At 44.9% G+C, this 16,520-nt stretch overlaps 3 protein-coding genes across 4 annotated transcripts in view; 1 reads left to right on the top strand and 2 right to left on the bottom strand.

Annotated features, from left to right (window-relative positions):
- The window catches only part of LOC307079551 (acid-sensing ion channel 1-like), a gene marked incomplete at both ends in the record, with an annotated part of 29,888 nt that extends 29,304 nt beyond the window's left edge, over positions 1–584 (bottom strand). For both annotated transcript variants that reach the window (XM_079741969.1, XM_079741968.1), the window contains one exon: positions 223–584. In XM_079741969.1, coding sequence (XP_079598095.1) covers positions 223–584 — 362 coding nt within the window. The remainder of the gene's footprint in view (positions 1–222) is intronic.
- A 1,458-nt stretch (positions 585–2,042) lies between these two features.
- On the top strand, positions 2,043–3,631 carry spryd4 (SPRY domain containing 4; the record flags this gene model as incomplete). The annotated part of the gene is made up of 2 exons (XM_079742257.1): positions 2,043–2,175; positions 2,734–3,631. The coding sequence occupies 2 exons, from the start codon at positions 2,043–2,045 to the stop codon at positions 3,273–3,275; spliced, it is 675 nt and encodes a 224-aa protein (XP_079598383.1). The 3' UTR covers positions 3,276–3,631.
- Positions 3,632–3,822: 191 nt separating this feature from the next.
- On the bottom strand, positions 3,823–15,962 carry LOC307079866 (glutaminase kidney isoform, mitochondrial-like; the record flags this gene model as incomplete). The annotated part of the gene is made up of 18 exons (XM_079742370.1): positions 3,823–4,384; positions 4,473–4,536; positions 4,641–4,717; positions 4,885–4,946; positions 5,076–5,168; positions 5,306–5,437; positions 5,543–5,719; positions 5,823–5,873; positions 5,995–6,061; positions 6,495–6,553; positions 7,303–7,335; positions 8,363–8,421; positions 9,156–9,319; positions 9,524–9,603; positions 9,853–9,982; positions 12,942–13,063; positions 15,373–15,460; positions 15,763–15,962. The coding sequence occupies 18 exons, from the start codon at positions 15,960–15,962 to the stop codon at positions 4,228–4,230; spliced, it is 1,815 nt and encodes a 604-aa protein (XP_079598496.1). The 3' UTR covers positions 3,823–4,227.
- Positions 15,963–16,520: the final 558 nt, after the last annotated feature.

The following is a 16,520-nucleotide window of genomic DNA, read 5'->3' on the forward strand; positions in this document are numbered from 1 at the left end:
CCCTATGACTTATGGCAGTTGACTTCATCTTTAATGCCCATGCTTTAGAAGAAATGAATGATGCTCGAACCACACTGAATTCATTGGAAGTGTCATGGTGAATGTGGACTCGGTGAGGAGAAATAACGTTAAGGAAAGACCGAGGAGTGCACAGTGGTGGATGAAGTTATTCGATTGGTCCAGATAGACATTTAATGAAATCCAAGGAAAGCATAGGCCTACCTCTGATTGAGGAGCGAGAGCAGCTCCCCAGCGTGGTACAGGTCATTCCGGGTGACGCGACTGAAGCGGAACGAGTTCAAGTTGCAAAATGTGACGGCGGGGAAAACCATCATTGGGGTCGTGACCTCGTCCAGCTTGGTGACGTGTGGGTACTCCAGATAGAAGTGGATCCGGTCCACGCACACGTAGAGCAGACACGCCAGGGAGCTGAGGAAGAAGGTCAGCCAGAGGCAGCGCTTCACGCACACGCGTTCGTAGGTGAAGATGTGAGAGATTCCGTGTAAGGTCGAGTTGCGGGAGAACACGTCCAAAGAGGGAGGTTGACGGATGTCCATTTCTTCGGAATCTACTTTTAGATCCATTTTCCACTAAATTGCAAAAAATCCCTCTCCAAATTCTCAAATCAATAAAAAATAATCCCGAACTTAAATGAATGTCTTCCACTACATAGCTCACGGTAGCCTATAGTCTCGCCATACTTGTGCACTCGATAGGGGAAGTTATCCGAATTGTAAACCGGACCCTTATACACCTGTGGCATAACCCACCGCATACACCCAGCGATCAGCTATTCCTCCACCGGGCATCGAACGTGTGGATGCGCGCCAGGGATGAGCTGCGACCCAACGATCATAGCGACTCACTCCAAAAAATAGTCCGTGGAGTTTCGCCACGTTTTAATGCCCCAACCACCTCAAAGCCCTCGACTCTATCACATCAAAACAATAACACAACAATTCATTGTCATTGTGGAGAACGGGATCCACGCGCGCCCGTCCATCTCCGTGCAACGGGCTGCGGTCCCGTCGCTCCCGGATCTCCTAATTGGCCGGAATTCCTTAATTGCCAGTCCACAAAAAAGAGGCAGAAAAGTAGTTTGTATCGTCTATTGGATCGTAGCTGTTGCTGTGACTGTTAGTCCATCGGAAGGTCCCCTCGCTGAGCGCAGATAAACGAGTGGGAATCGCATAACTATTAGATCATACATGTACATGAGGTTTCCGCTCGATACCGTCATCTGTGGTGCGCGCGGGTCTCTGGGTGACGATCAGGTACCGATCTGGCATCTTTAAACGTCGCTGCTGTGTCTGTCATCACATCGTGAGCGCGTCTGTGCCCGGCAGCCCAGTAGCGAGCGGGAGTGCCAGTGTGTTTGTGTGTGTGTGTGTGTGTGTGTGTGTGTGTGTGTGTGTGTGTGTGTGTGTGTGTGTGTGTGTGTACGTGTGTGTGTGTGTGTGTGTGTGTGTGTGTGTGTGTGTGTGTGTGTCTGGAAGAATGGTCTAGCTAGCATTCACTGTTACGCTCTTGGTTATTATAGGCTATAGTAGTGATACATTGTCCGCACGCACGGAATAGCCCATCTAGGCTATAGAGGGGCTTGAATGAATGAGATAACTGTGGAGATTAGAGGGGATCATTTACGAGATACAATGTTGTATGGCAATGCACGAAATACAAATTTGGATGGGCAACAACGCCGGGGCATGAGGGTTTATTTGGAACAGCAGCAAAATGTAAAATATATCCTATATACAGATCAATTAAATTAACAAATACATATAAACTAAGGAAATATGTACAAATAATTAAAACATGTCAGTTCTGCTTGTTCCTGCCTCTTGAGGGCTCACCAAAGATGTGCAATCCGGTTAAACAACAACAGTGGAAGACAACAAACGCTCTCCGTGGTTCTGATTCGGCAGGTCTCTCAATCTGGCAACACTGGTCTCTGCCCCTGTGGTTCCTCTCCGGGTCGGTAGGGGGCTCCGGGGCGCAGTTCTATATGCAGCTGCTCCGAGAAAACACAAGCGAGAAATAAAATGGCGCTGCACGCAAGTGTAACACATTTCTCTCGACTGACGGGACGAATTATTGGCTCCTTGTCAGTCAAATGCACGCGGAATACAACCCTGCCCGCAACCATGCGGTATATATCCAGATCAACTGGAAATAGTGAGTGATTCATCTTTGGCATCTAAGGGTCTCCGAGGACCTTGATCGCCCCCCGTCCCGTCTCATGCATACTTCAGCGTAAACAAGGTCCAATTGACGAAGAAATTTAACTTTCTCTGTTATTTGTTCATATTAATGAGCTCATATTTCGTTTTCGTCCTAAGTATCATTAGATGTAAGAAAGAAAAAAAAAAACGAAACAACCTTTTTTGTGAGGCTTAAACAGATGTATTATGTAAACCAAAGACATTGTTGGATAACAACCATCCAGTCAGGAAGGGGTGTGCAGAGGAACACTGAACACACAGACCAGATCAAGGGTCCTGGGTCAGGTCACTGTGTGGGTAGACGACAGTCAATGTCATCCACTTTTGCTTCCTTGCCCTAATAGGATATTTAGGCTACCGTGTTTATTATACGCGTTTAATTATGTTTTTATATCTCTGGCTATATATGGATATACCATAAGAATTAGGAAATAATTTAACCTATTCACTATACCCATGGACAACTAAAACGTAAAGAGTATGAACATTGCCTTGTTGTGATTCACTGCAGGCATACAGTTCAGACTGGACGAGCGGACTGCACACAGCAGTCTGGACCTCTTCAAGAAGGACACAGGGGTCATCTACCGCATGCTGGGCCTCGACCCCAGCAATGTCCAAGATAACCCTGAGCGCTTCCGCGACTGGGCCGTGGTGTTCGGCAGTGAGAAGATAACGGGTGGTCGTCACTACTGGGAAGTGACGGTCAAAAAGTCCCAAGAGTTCCGCCTGGGCGTGGCCGAGGCAAAGATGGCCCGGGAAGACTGCGTGGGCACTAACGCCGCGTCCTGGGTGTTTGGTTACGCCCAGCGGAAGTGGTCCGCCATGACCAGCAACAAGATGGTCCCCTTGCAGCTCGTCGGGAAGCCTGAGCGCGTCGGTGTTCTGCTGGACTACGAGGCTGGCCTCCTGGCGTTGGTGGACACTGAGAGACATAAGATCATCCACAGCATCAGGGGCCGCTTCAGGGGCCCTCTGTGTCCGGCCTTTGGACTTTGGGACGGGGAGTTGCTGACACACTCAGGCCTGGAGGAGCCAGAGAGCTTGGTGTGATGTGAATATGAGACGGGTTCATACGATTCAAGTCATTTCAATTTTGGAGCTCATGATAATAAAGAGGGGACCTGGTTTGACAGTATTTCAAACAATTAGGGTTAGGGCTACTAATCTGTACACCACACTTTATAGTAGCAATACAAGTCCAGTGTGTTCACAATGTGTTGCACCATTATGAAATGCATTCAGTTGATCATTCATACATTCTCAGGCCATCCAGTGTGAAAGCTATTTTTGTGTATGCCTTTATGTATGTAGCTTATATAGTACCAATCAAAACAATGTGAGGAAAAAACATTTTTATGGATTGTTAGAGGGAGGGATGGCTAACCGACAAGAGTTATGTATACAATTGTCACTATATATGACAATGACAAATAAAGATATCATTGGAAATGCTCTGTTAATCAGATTTATTACCACATTTACATTCTGATTTCAAAGTAAGTCATATTGGATTCCAATAATTTAGATTTACAAATCACAGAGGCCAACACAAGCCTTCAGCTTTGTTGAGCCCTACCAACAAGGTGAAAATCATGAATCCATACTGAATAGAAAGTGTCAATGCTTGCTGGAATAAATAAACAAATGAATGAAGCAGCATATTCATATTTACATCAGTGATATTTGGCATTAAAAGTCTGCTAACAAAGAAAGAAATTAATCAAACACATTGACATAGTATGCAAAGCCATGCTAATAAATGTAATTCCCCTCCTTCCTAAAACCTTTTTAACCAATATACAAAAGTAATTCACAATGTACAATCTCTGAATTGGGAGGCCTCACACTTCCCTAAATGTGCACTTCCTAATTTAAGACGTACCCAAATAATCCTTGGCCGATCATCGTCTGAGCTGCCCCTGATGACTGCATCGGGTATTTAATGCTGGACAGAATAGAAGCTCTTTTCATGTTCCATCACACTCCCGGCCTCTCATTTGGCTCAGACCACAACCTTCACGGTGTCCAAAGTGGCCTTCTGCTCTTCAGTTTCAGGCTGGGCCTCGGTGTCAGAATACCCTTTCTGGTACTCCTGCAGCATGGTAACAACGCCACTGTGGCCAAACTGCAAGGCGTCGTCTAGAGGGGTGTTGCCCCACCTAACGAGACACACAAGATACATTTTAAGAGTTCAAAATGTCAGACAGCTTTACATCCAGGGATGATCGATAAATAAATTTAAATTACCTGTCTTTTACTTGCGGGTTGACTTTACAAACTTCGGTTAGAAACGCGACTGCATCCTGATGACCTGCAAGATATGAACACAATATAAAAAAAACAAAGCCTTTCAACGAAAATACCTGCAGAGTCTTTCTTTTTCTTATTTATAGTAATATATTGACGAAGATCTACCTTCGGCAGCAGCGACATGGAGGGCAGTACGAGAGTCATAGTCCCTGTCCTCCATGTTTACCATAGAGAGAGCAAACCTAGAGAGGGAGGGGGAGAGAAGAACATATAGACAACGCACACAGGCAGGACTGTCCACCCGTCCACAGGACTGAACCCTTTGAATGACAAACCTCCAAGGATAAAACCTTGTAGGTGGATTATCTTCCACCAGAACTCATGATATTTAAGGCTGTACATCACTGACCTTCTGAGAGCCGAGACGTCCCCACCGTAGGCCGCGAACATCAAGTTGACCACAGACTTGTGCTGATAGGAATGGACAGGCAAACATGGTGCTGAGTAGGGTTCATGATACATCAGTACTGTGTCACACATATAGCCCTGAAATATATGTGTGTGTATGAGAGGAGAGACATTGTACTGTGTAGGTCTTACTGGGTCATCATCGGATCGTCTTCTCGGATCATGCTTCTTGGTGAAGTGTCTGAGGTTGTCATAGTTGTGAAAGTTGAAGTATGACACCAGTTCCTACATAACAAAAAGAGTAAGCATTGAAATTATATCATAAAAGCATGTAGAATTGACGATATATAAAAAAGGGTAAAACTGTATTATTATGGACTTATATCATTAGATTTTTATGAACGTCAAAATGTGTATCTGACCTGACAGAAGTGAATACCGCGAACACTGTTGCCGAGGCGATCTAGGGGTGGGGACCAGCACATCATTCCCATAACATTAGGAACCACCAGCAGCACCGCACCAGAGACACCAGATTTAGCCGGCAGGCCCACCTACCAGAGGAAATAAGCAAATTAAAAAGGACATCTTCGTGTAATATTGTTTGGAACTACATCGATCTGGAACAAAATTGCCAAAATTATTTGTGGGATTCTCACGTGGAAGGCAAACTGTCCGGAGAAGTCGTACATGCCACAAGAGTGCATGAGGCTCAGGGTGTTCCGGACAGCCCCCGCGCTCAGAACACGCTCTTCTGTGATTGGACAGATGCCCCCATTGGCCAATGTGGCAGCCATGACACTTGCTGATTCACAGTTCACCTCAATGGAGCAGAGCTGGAAGGGTGAACAGAAGGAAGGCAAGCAGCACTCAGTAAAGCAAAGAAAGATACAGAGGAGGTTATAGGTCAAAATGTCAGAAAGCGCGCTGTCCTCTCACCTGGAAGTAGAAGTCTAGGGCGGCCGTCATGTCTGCGTTGTCTGGAAAGCACTGCAATAGAACAACGGTTCAGAGTTTCATGGCACAGTTAGCATACAAAGTTAATATGTTAAACATTTTGTTAAATTATTAACAACAGCCATCAACGTGTACATAAACAAACGGCACTCACCTTTTTCTCTTTGAGATAGTAACCAATTGCATAATTCCGGTCTCCAGTCTCCTTTTCTGACTGAAATCTGTAGAGTTAATAGTTATAAGTAGGGCTGCTTGATTATGGAAAAAATCATAATCACGATTATTTTGGTCAATATTGAAATCATGATTATTCAAAGGATTATTTTGAAAACATGATGTATTTATTCAGCATGTCTCTCCCAAAAAAACACTTTGTAACTGAGAACTTTGAAATTTTGCCTTAAAAAAATACACAAAATGGAAATGTGAAAATCTAAAATAATAAAGAGATATGTATCCAGCTGTTCTATAAAAATAAAAATCAAATAAATCAAATAAAATCGAAAATTTGATTATATTAGTTTTGTGATCGTTTGACGCTAAAATCGAAATCGCAATCAAAATTTGATTAATCGCCCAGCCCTAGTTATAAGTGGTTAGTTTTTTAAGACCAGAGGAATTTTGATGTGTTAATTGACAGTAACCACCACTCACGTTGCATTGCTGAAACCCACAAACTCTCCACCAGCTGTTCTTTTCAAATACTCCATAACCTGCAATGATGACACAAAAAGACTACTACAGTAGGGCCGAGATCGTTTATTGGCCTGTGGCATGTGCCACCGCGACCACAGACATACCATGGCATATGCCGTTCAGGAACGGCATATGCCGTTTAGGATCGGTAACTGCCGTTCAGGTGGAACGGCATGCCGTTTAGGAACGGTAACTGCCGTTCAGGTGGAACGGCATATGTGCCGTTCTGGAACGGTACATGCCGTTCGGGTGGAACGGCATATGCCGTTCAGGAACGGATAAGTGCCAGGCAAGCAAGGCAGCAAGTCCGGCAGTTTTCAAAAGCATCTGTCATTTCAAAAGCAACAACAAACAGATCGCACATATACTAACAACAGAACGGACACGAGAAACGTATAAATCCCTTTATTTACGGCGTTATGCTGTGATATAGTGTCGATAAAGACCAAATATATATAGCTTTACATTTACGGCAATACTTGTCTTGAAATGATACGGAGGAGGCGGGGCGTGCTGGTGTCATATACCATTGTTGGGAACGGCAATTACCGTTCCTGAACGGCATATGCCGTTCCACCTGAACGGCAGTTACCGATCCTAAACGGCATATGCCGTTCCTGAACGGCATATGCCATGGTATGTCAGTGGTCGCGGTGGCACATGCCACAGGCCAATAAACGATCTCGGCGTAAAAAAATAAAATAATAAAGCTTGTTCCAGTATATTAGGCCTAGACATTTCTCAAAATCGTAAGGTATGTACTCACATGGTCAAACCTCTCTGCCTTCTTTGAAACAGGCTGTCAAAAGAGAAAAACAAAACATTTTCAGTTTACCCTGGAGGTTAAACATTCCCTCGTCCTACAGGGGGCAGTGTTTGTGTTCTCTGACGTCAAGCCTTGGCAGCTATTCTCAGGGGAGCATGTGGGTATGACGGTTCAGCGTCGTCTATCAGTCGGCAAAGCACATGTTAACTGTGTGACATGTCTTTAAAACTTGAGGTTATTGCTCTGCTTGAATTTCAGTGCTATGATCTTTGCCAAGTTGTAAGGTGTCCAAAAAGGGAAGGGGAGCGTTGAATTTAATGAGCACACTGGTAAAGGTTCCCAATATCAAATATACCCTGACCTTTAAGGATGTTCTTTGACTAAAGTTAGAAGAAGAGGTTCAGTTGCGTCACTTCACACACAGAAAACCTAATCCAATTTATTTTTTACATTTGTTTGTGCAATGTGTGTAGGTGTATGTTTGTGTGCGAGCTTGTATAGACGTATTATAGGACAATCATTGACGCACACACCTTGTCATGTCCTGGGTTTCAATTGGCCAGACCTACACACACGCCCAGCACAGTCAGTACCAATACTAAAAACCATGCAATGCTGAACCTGACCCACATACGATAAGAGCCCTATTTGTCCAGTGGGCTGGAAGGGACAGGCAGTAAGAGATAGGGGAGCTCAGCATTAAAGACTTGCCGACCCAAACAAAATATACCCTCCAACAATATGTTCTAGGTTTTAAAAGTACGCCAAATGTCTTGTGAATATTGACAAGATAGAAACCATGCCATCCTTTTCTACTTTGATGTCTGTGTTCTGTTAGCTCTGTTGATATTTGATATCTTCCCATGTATAGAATTAGTTTGTGCTGTAAATATTCAGCATGGGGTTTCTGTGGGATAGTTGTCAGATGCCGATTGTTTCAGGCCATGCTGTCAATATTAAGATGGTGCATTGGTATGACTTTCATTCACAGAAACCGGCCATTACTTGGTCATGATTCTCATTATTTTATCGCCTGAACAGTACATGTATTTGATTGTACCTTTATTAGAGAGCTGACTACGATGGCTCCGGCATTCACCATGGGGTTGTGTGGCTTATCTGCACAGGGGAGGGAGAATAGGTTATTAGAGAGTGAAAAGCACAGGGGCCATTAACTGCAGAGATCACAGCGACAGCGGGACAGGGGGCCCGATAAGGATTCATTGCTTAACTGCTGCCATAATGGAAAAATGAGGTTTTTGTGACAAACTGAAATGGTTATGCCATCGACACACTGGTACTCATGTAAACAACAACACTGGGTTTATTCCCATTGTTGTAAAGTAACTTATTAATGACAACAACAACAACAACGTCATTCATTGAAGGATATCACAGTGAAGCCCACTACTCCTCCAGCTCATAGCTTAAAATAGCCTGGATATATCTTTAGTCAATGCTGAGTGATATTGATTTAATAAATGTTATCAATAAAATCACATCCTATAACTGATATATTCTACAAATAAAAAAAACCCGGCCAGCCCACATCTCTTTTTGTTTACCAGAATCGTACTTTCAGCACTCCCAAATCCCCCAACTCAGGACCCCCAGCCAACCGAGCTACGCTAGTTCAGCTCAAAAGGTTGAACAGCCAGTAGGGGTGGACAGAACACTGCTATTTTGTTTTGTGAATCCTACTACCTGGGAGGGGCTCAACCTTAACCTCCTTAACCTCCTTCAATAAAAAACAACAACAACAGATTCCTTCCTATCTCGTACATCTCGTCAATACCGCGCTAGGACAAATCAAGCTATCTCCAAAGCGCGCCTTGGCTGCCCTTCGTCCTCACCTTCGTCGTTGAGCGACAGCTTGTTGAACTTGAGGCCGCTGGGCTCCTTGTCTACGTAGCGGTGCACGTGCTGCGAGCCCAGCTCGTGGATCGCGATGGCATACTCGAGAGGCTTGATGCATGACTGCAGACAGAACGGAACCTTGGTGTCACCCACAGAATGTCTACGCCACGCCAGGAGGACATATAGAGCAACACCAATGCATGGGATGAGTGTTAGCCGCACAGTCAGGGAGAGCGGACGAGGTTGTCGGCGCTTTGCTCTTTTTGTTTTTCTCTCCCTCAATGTGCAAAATGAAAAATAATAATGAAATATGAGATGATGATTGTTGTTGTTGTTGATGGTGATGATTCAAGTTTTCATTTACCTTTGCCCGTCGACTGTGCATAGAGAAACACCCCAAAGATCGGGGCTGAACTTGGCCAGCTGGGGAATGTAGTCGGCTACCTGTACAAGAAATGGAAAGGCAGTGGTATTATAAAGGCGCTGGATGAATAGGTGCGCGCGCGCGTGTGTGTGTGTGTGTGTGTGTGTGTGTGTGTGTGTGTGTGTGTGTGTGTGTGTGTCTGAATGTGTTTCTGTCTGAGTGTCCGAGTGTGTCCGAGTGTGTCCGAGTGTGTGTGTGTGTGTGTGTGTGTGTGTGTGTGTGTGTGTGTGTGTGTGTGTGTGTGTGTGTGTGTGTGTGTGTGTGCTCACTTGTCCCGAGTCCTGTTTTTGCGCACTGTCGAACAGCTTATTGATCTGCTGGGAAAATTCCGGAAAGTCTGGAATAATGAATTTCTTTTTAAAGGCCTGGGTCAGTAGTATGATGCTGCTGCCAATACACCTGAAATACAACACACCAAACATAGAATGACATTAAGATCGATTCTCTCTATCGATTCTATTTGTAAACAACCGTTGTAGAAATAAAATAAAGATCGACTTCACTATTTCCATCTGGCTATTTATAGGCAACTTATTCTTTAAGAATGCTGTCCGAAGACGGCAATGCCAAGCAGACGTGTGAGTGTGTGTAAACTCATGAGCTTCCAGTCAGTTCACACTACACTTACCTACCGCCATTACCATCCAACAGGATGAATGCCTGAGGCATTAAAGTAAGTGATACTGCTATCATAGCAGCTGGAAAGAGTGAGACCTTTCTAATTAGGCAAGGCAAGGCAACTTTATTTATATAGCACTTTTCCTACACAAGGCAGACTCAAAGTGCTATAAACATTGTCATACAATAAAATAAAATAATAGATAAGCAAAAGAAAACATATGCAAAGAAATGAGTAAAATAGAAAGTACAATGTATTTAAGATCAGATCAACAGTCTCTCTGGTACCAATGTCGGGACTCCAACCCGACCTAAAGGAACTTGGTCCTTTCTCTGGGACTCCAACCCGACCTAAAGGAACTTGGTCCTTTCTCTGGGACTCCAACCCGACCTAAAGGAACTTGGTCCTTTCTCTGGACTCCAACCCGACCTAAAGGAACTTGGTCCTTTCTCTGGGACTATAACCCGACCTAAAAGGAACTTGGTCCTTTCTCTGGGACTATAACCCGACCTAAAAGGAACTTGGTCCTTTCTCTGGGACTATAACCCGACCTAAAGGAACTTGGTCCTTTCTCTGGGACTCCAACCCGACCTAAAGGAACTTGGTCCTTTCTCTGGGACTCCAACCCGACCTAAAGGAACTTGGTCCTTTCTCTGGGACTCCAACCCGACCTAAAGGAACTTGGTCCTTTCTCTGGGACTATAACCCGACCTAAAGGAACTTGGTCCTTTCTCTGGGACTCCAACCCGACCTAAAGGAACTTGGTCCTTTCTCTGGACTCCAACCCGACATAAAGGAACTTGGTCCTTTCTCTGGGACTCCAACCCGACCTAAAGGAACTTGGTCCTTTCTCTGGGACTCCAACCCGACCTAAAGGAACTTGGTCCTTTCTCTGGGACTCCAACCCGACCTAAAGGAACTTGGTCCTTTCTCTGGGACTCCAACCCGACCTAAAGGAACTTGGTCCTTTCTCTGGACTCCAACCCGACATAAAGGAACTTGGTCCTTTCTCTGGGACCCCAACCCAACCTAAAGGAACTTGGTCATTTCTCTGGGACTCCAACCCGACCTAAAGGAACTTGGTCCTTTCTCTGGGACTCCAACCCGACCTAAAGGAACTTGGTCCTTTCTCTGGACTCCAACCCGACCTAAAGGAACTTGGTCCTTTCTCTGGGACTCCAACCCGACCTAAAGGAACTTGGTCCTTTCTCTGGGACTCCAACCCGGATTCTAGTCATTTTCTATTCTAGGACTCTAATTACCTGAGCCTGCTTATATAATTGGCACTGCCTGAAGTTGAAAGGAAAACACATGCTTTTTCTTTTTACATACTATACTTGAGTCATCCTCCCCACTTTGGGGGGTGTGTGTGTGTGTGTGTGTGTGTGTGTGTGTGTGTGTGTGTGCGAGTGCATGAGTGCGTGTGTGCATGCGTGCGTGTGTGCGTGCCCTGATCTGCTTACAGGGTGAGTGTGGGTCTGAGCAGCTGTTGGCTTTAAAACAGTATCAGTCACTTGGATTCATATAACCCGCTGCACCTGATCAGCCAGAAGCCTAGACGTCACTGCCCTGTTTCCTTGTCTTGTTTTGGTGCGTTTCCTGTTTTACTTTGGTATCTCTGTCTTGTTTCTCCCCATGTCCTGTCAAGATTCCCTCCTGTGTGATTACTGCTCCCTCCCCTAATGTGTTTCAGCTGTTCCTCGTTGCGTGCCCTGTGTTTGGTATTTAATCCCTTGTCTTTCCTTTGTTACTCGTCGGATCATTGTGGTTTGTGGTGAGTTGTGTTACCTGTGTTCCTTGCCTTTTTGTGTTAATAAATTACCCTTTACCTGAACTGTCTGCTTTTGGGTCCTACCTGCCTGCCTGCCTGCCACCCGCTACAGAATGATCCGACCTGAATTGGACCCAGCGGACGCTCTTTTTGCTCTGAGTTTGAGGCTGTGTTGGGGCGCACGTGCAGAGCTGTCGCTTCAAGGCCCGGGTTGGGGGTTGCCTTACCCGAGTGGGCAGTCGAGCTTCTCAACCCCAGTTTTTTTTTGCCAGGTAGCTATATGCCACTGCCACCGGACTTTGGCGATTGTCTTAAGCCTCCACGCTCCTGCTTCCAGCCGCAGCCCCCGGGCCCCAGCTACCAGCCTCCTCCTGCCTTACGGACTATCAGAGTCGGGGTGGTGAGTTTGGAGTGCCATCCGGTTCCACATTACTCTCCAGCTCCTGAGCTGACTCCGGTCCCCGAGCCCTAAATTACCCTTTACTTGAACTGGCTGCTTTTGGGTCCTACCTGCCTGCCTGCTAACCCTGACACCCCCAGAGAACCCCCGGTCCACTAACCCTAACATGGCTGCATTAGCTCACTTACAGATCAGTGGGTCTCAATTGGTCTAGCCTGAGGACCCCCCATGTGTTATTACGCATCATGTCACGAACCAACAAAAAAAATATTGCGGCACTCAACAATGCCTTCATGTACTGTTGAAAATATGAACAGAACGCTTCCACAATTGGGGCTGAACTCAATGAAATAGTTCGCCCGAACCGGAATAACATTGAAACATGCATGGGCTTCTTTCTAAAGATTAAAGTTTGGCCTTTTTTCTGGAACCACTAGTTGAGAATCATCACTTCTTAAAATCGATGAATTTAGATCCTTTTTAGTTATGATTAGTTTGAACCAACACAGTGTAAACACAAGTCAGTCCGGGTTTAGAGTCACACCACACAAACGACAACACGACTGACTTCTTGAAGAGCTTCTGGTCCATGATGACGGATCCGCTGGCCTCCCCTTTGAACTGGCGGATCAAACTGATGCAGTCACGCAGCCTCGGGTCGGTGGTGAGCAGGCCCGTCTTCCTCAGGGCCTAGAGCCATGCAGGAGAGAACAAATCATTTAGAAATCAAGTACATCAACTATGTGAGCAGTAAGAAGAGGTCGGGAAAAAGCTTTGACGATTGTGCAACGGAAACTTATGACCGTCGCCTAAGGAATAACAAGGGGAAGGTAAACAGAAAATAAAGATACTGTCACAAATAATGAATACAGGGCTCACATATGGGTGGGGGAGGGAGTCATGCTGACCAACGAATCACAACGTGGAACCCAGCAGACGTGAGAAGAAACTGTAACTCACCTAGTTAGCTCAACTTCTGACACCCCCATGTTGACAGGAAGTGCATGACAACACGTGTGTCTATTTCGGGGCTCATTATTTGCAGGAGTCTGACCCTACCCTCCCAGGATAGATTCCAGGCTATTTCCATGCAGGGCATATCTGCCCTGCATGGCTCAATGACGGATTCCCACGAGGGCTCAAACGTGCGTGTCGCGGGTTGGTCATGTTCTGTGGCAGTATGTCAGCGGGACCCGTTGGTCGGTGTCTCAATATTTGTCGCGGTGGATCGTTATTGATTTCACACTAGGTTATTAGTGTTGAGTAAAGTATTCATGGGGAATAATGGTCAATCGCATGATCATGACAAAGTGAGGATAAATTTAAGGTGAATTTGCATTTTGGCATGATCTCCAAGTTAGTAAGAAGCAAAGGCACAGATGACATGCTTGTTCTTTGGATAAACATGATGTCATGTAGAAGAAGGTTTCACTCTACATAGGGCACAACCAAAATCGTTGACAACATATTTATTAAGACATGTTTTATTGTGTCTCATAATGTATATGACATTTGTAAGACCAATTTCCTAACTGTACCTGTTCAAAAAAAGGAATAACATACTGTAGCAAAAACACTGGAAGGGACTTTTCTGGTCCCTTCCAAACACAAGATGATGGTGCTCCATGTTGCCATGGAGGCAATTACTGCCGAAGTGCATGCAGCGATGGCTGGTTTAACCTGTTCACATTGCTGACCAAATGTGCAACAGGTTTGCAGCCTCACCCAGCCCCAGAGGCTAATCAGACTCGGCCAGGTGAGGCTGCTTAAACCAGCCATCATCCACACACACCAAACAAATCAAATGTATATATATATATATATATATATATATATTGTTATTATCATACCGTATTCTCTAAAAGTATGCAGCTACACGCTACAGGTTTTAGTGGGCTCAGTTTTCCCCATGGTCTCCTGAACAAACACAGGTCTTCGGTGTCATCACCATCCATCGGTGTTGACCCAGGTTAGTTCTACTAGAGCTGCTCTTTCATACACACATGGCTGCGTTACCACAGAAGCCATAGTCGTGCATTAATCAAGCTTCCTTTTCAGTGGTTTGAAACCATTTGCCTCCTTTTAAAGGTAATATGCGGCCATAAAACAAAACAAACAACCAAATCACTTCAGGAAGAGCCGCTTAAAAGATTTAAAGTCAGGGCTTGTATTAACAGGGTAGGATGAACACAACAACATGCCTCTCTGGGGTTTAAAATAGGGTTAGCTGCAGTCATCCCAATGGTAAATAATGGACCCCTGGCAACACAGTGGATGCGTGACTTAAGAGCCAGGTGCAAATAGTGCGGATGAACTACTTTGCACCTCTTAAATGTGTGTGCGTGAGTCCCGAGCACAGCTAAAATGCTGTGTGACAACATACCTACCAGCTTACCACACATTAGTAAACAGCACTACGTCCAGCAGAGCTTTATCTGCTGGACCTTCATTGTTTTATAGCAATTGAATATGTTTTCAACAAATTCAAACAGCTTTTATCATTTAAACTTTTACCTGATGGCAGCTATGTCATTATGACCCTATTTCATTACAACCATTAACCATTAAATCATTCCACAACCCTTCATTGTGGAAAGCCCTGCTGATTTACTCATTAACTAACCTTTGATGTTCTCCCATAAGAGTCAACCAATGTTGCATGGAAGACTGTGTGTGTGTGTGTGTGTGTGTTAAGTGAAATACTTTGGGTTTGCATTCCTATTTCAGAACTACCTTCATGTGCAGATGGAAATATTACTGTGGCACTCAGTTTGGGCCAATCGGATTGTATTTAGGTATATGTGTGTGTAGAAATCACCTACACATGATTGGTTACCATGCGTTGCCATTGGCTTCTTAGGACAATGCGTTTGGATATTCACAACACATACAAACACGCACACATGCAAAGATGCACACTTGATTGCACACACACACACACGCACACACACACACCTACACACACACAATAAATATAGCAAAATGTGTGATGGACTTACAGAAATGAATTGGGGCAGGGGGATTTGGTCTTTGCCATCTGTGATGGTGTAGAAGAGCAGGTCCTCCAGGCCATGTATCAACCGGTTTCTGTATAAACAGCACACACCATGTTCAGGAGGACAGCACAATGTAAACATCCCTGTATTGATACAGAAAGCTGTTTGGCAACATATTGGTGGGGTAAATAAATGAGGTGGCATGCATCCTCACATTCTGTTCCTAACGTCACTAAGTACTCACTTGTTCAATAACACAATCGACTTAAAAAGTGACACTTCATCAGCTTTCATCATTAAGCTTTAATCAATATCAAAATAGAAGTACCTTACACATAACTAAACCAACCTTTTAGTATCATTAGTAACGTCCAATCATTCTCAATAACCTACTTGCCCCGTTGTTCGTCTTTATGAGTCGTCTGATGAAAGGATCGCTGGATCTGCGATGCTGAGCTCCACCAGAACAGCTGCCCGGGATGTGTCCTGTACAACGCCGTGTTTTCAGCGCCAACCCGGGCAGAGTTTCCAGCATTTTTGAGTAACAGAAGAATCCCTCTATTAGTGGTCCGTAGACCTTTAATGCAGTGCATTGTTGTGCGAAGGGGCCACTTCAATGGTACCAGCAGAACGAAAGTGCGGGGGACAGTGAGAACTAGTGGTAGGGGTGGTGGTGGTAGTAAAAGTGACATCAGATGCCTTTGGTCATGAACTACACTGGCGGGGGCTTCCTGACGTGAGGCACAGTTGCTTGGGGGCGCGGTTTGGAACAACACATGTTAGTGAGATTTTAGACATTTTATGCAAGTAGCCCTACCCAACAGCAAAGCTTGAATTGTGATATTCCTTGAACCCCACCATGAGTAGCATCATGAGACCATCCTGTCTTACATTCACCTTTGCGTTTCGCCATACCTTTTCCCAAAAATCAAGCCAATCAGAGCCCGGCCCTCGCTTCCATAATTCGGCCGAATTCGGTTTTTCATACTGATTCAGGTATGGAAAATGTAACAATATTATTCCACATCTTTTAATAATATAAGTTTATTCTGTTTTAATACACTCCACAACTTTGACAATTTTGATAAAATCGTGAAACAAAAGAAAAATGTAATGGATTGACCGGCACTGTTAACATGATCATTTTCCCG

The sequence above is a fragment of the Pollachius pollachius genome (genome assembly GCF_949987615.1).
Source record: "Pollachius pollachius genome assembly, chromosome: 8".
In the NCBI taxonomy this organism is placed as follows: Eukaryota; Metazoa; Chordata; class Actinopteri; order Gadiformes; family Gadidae; genus Pollachius; species Pollachius pollachius.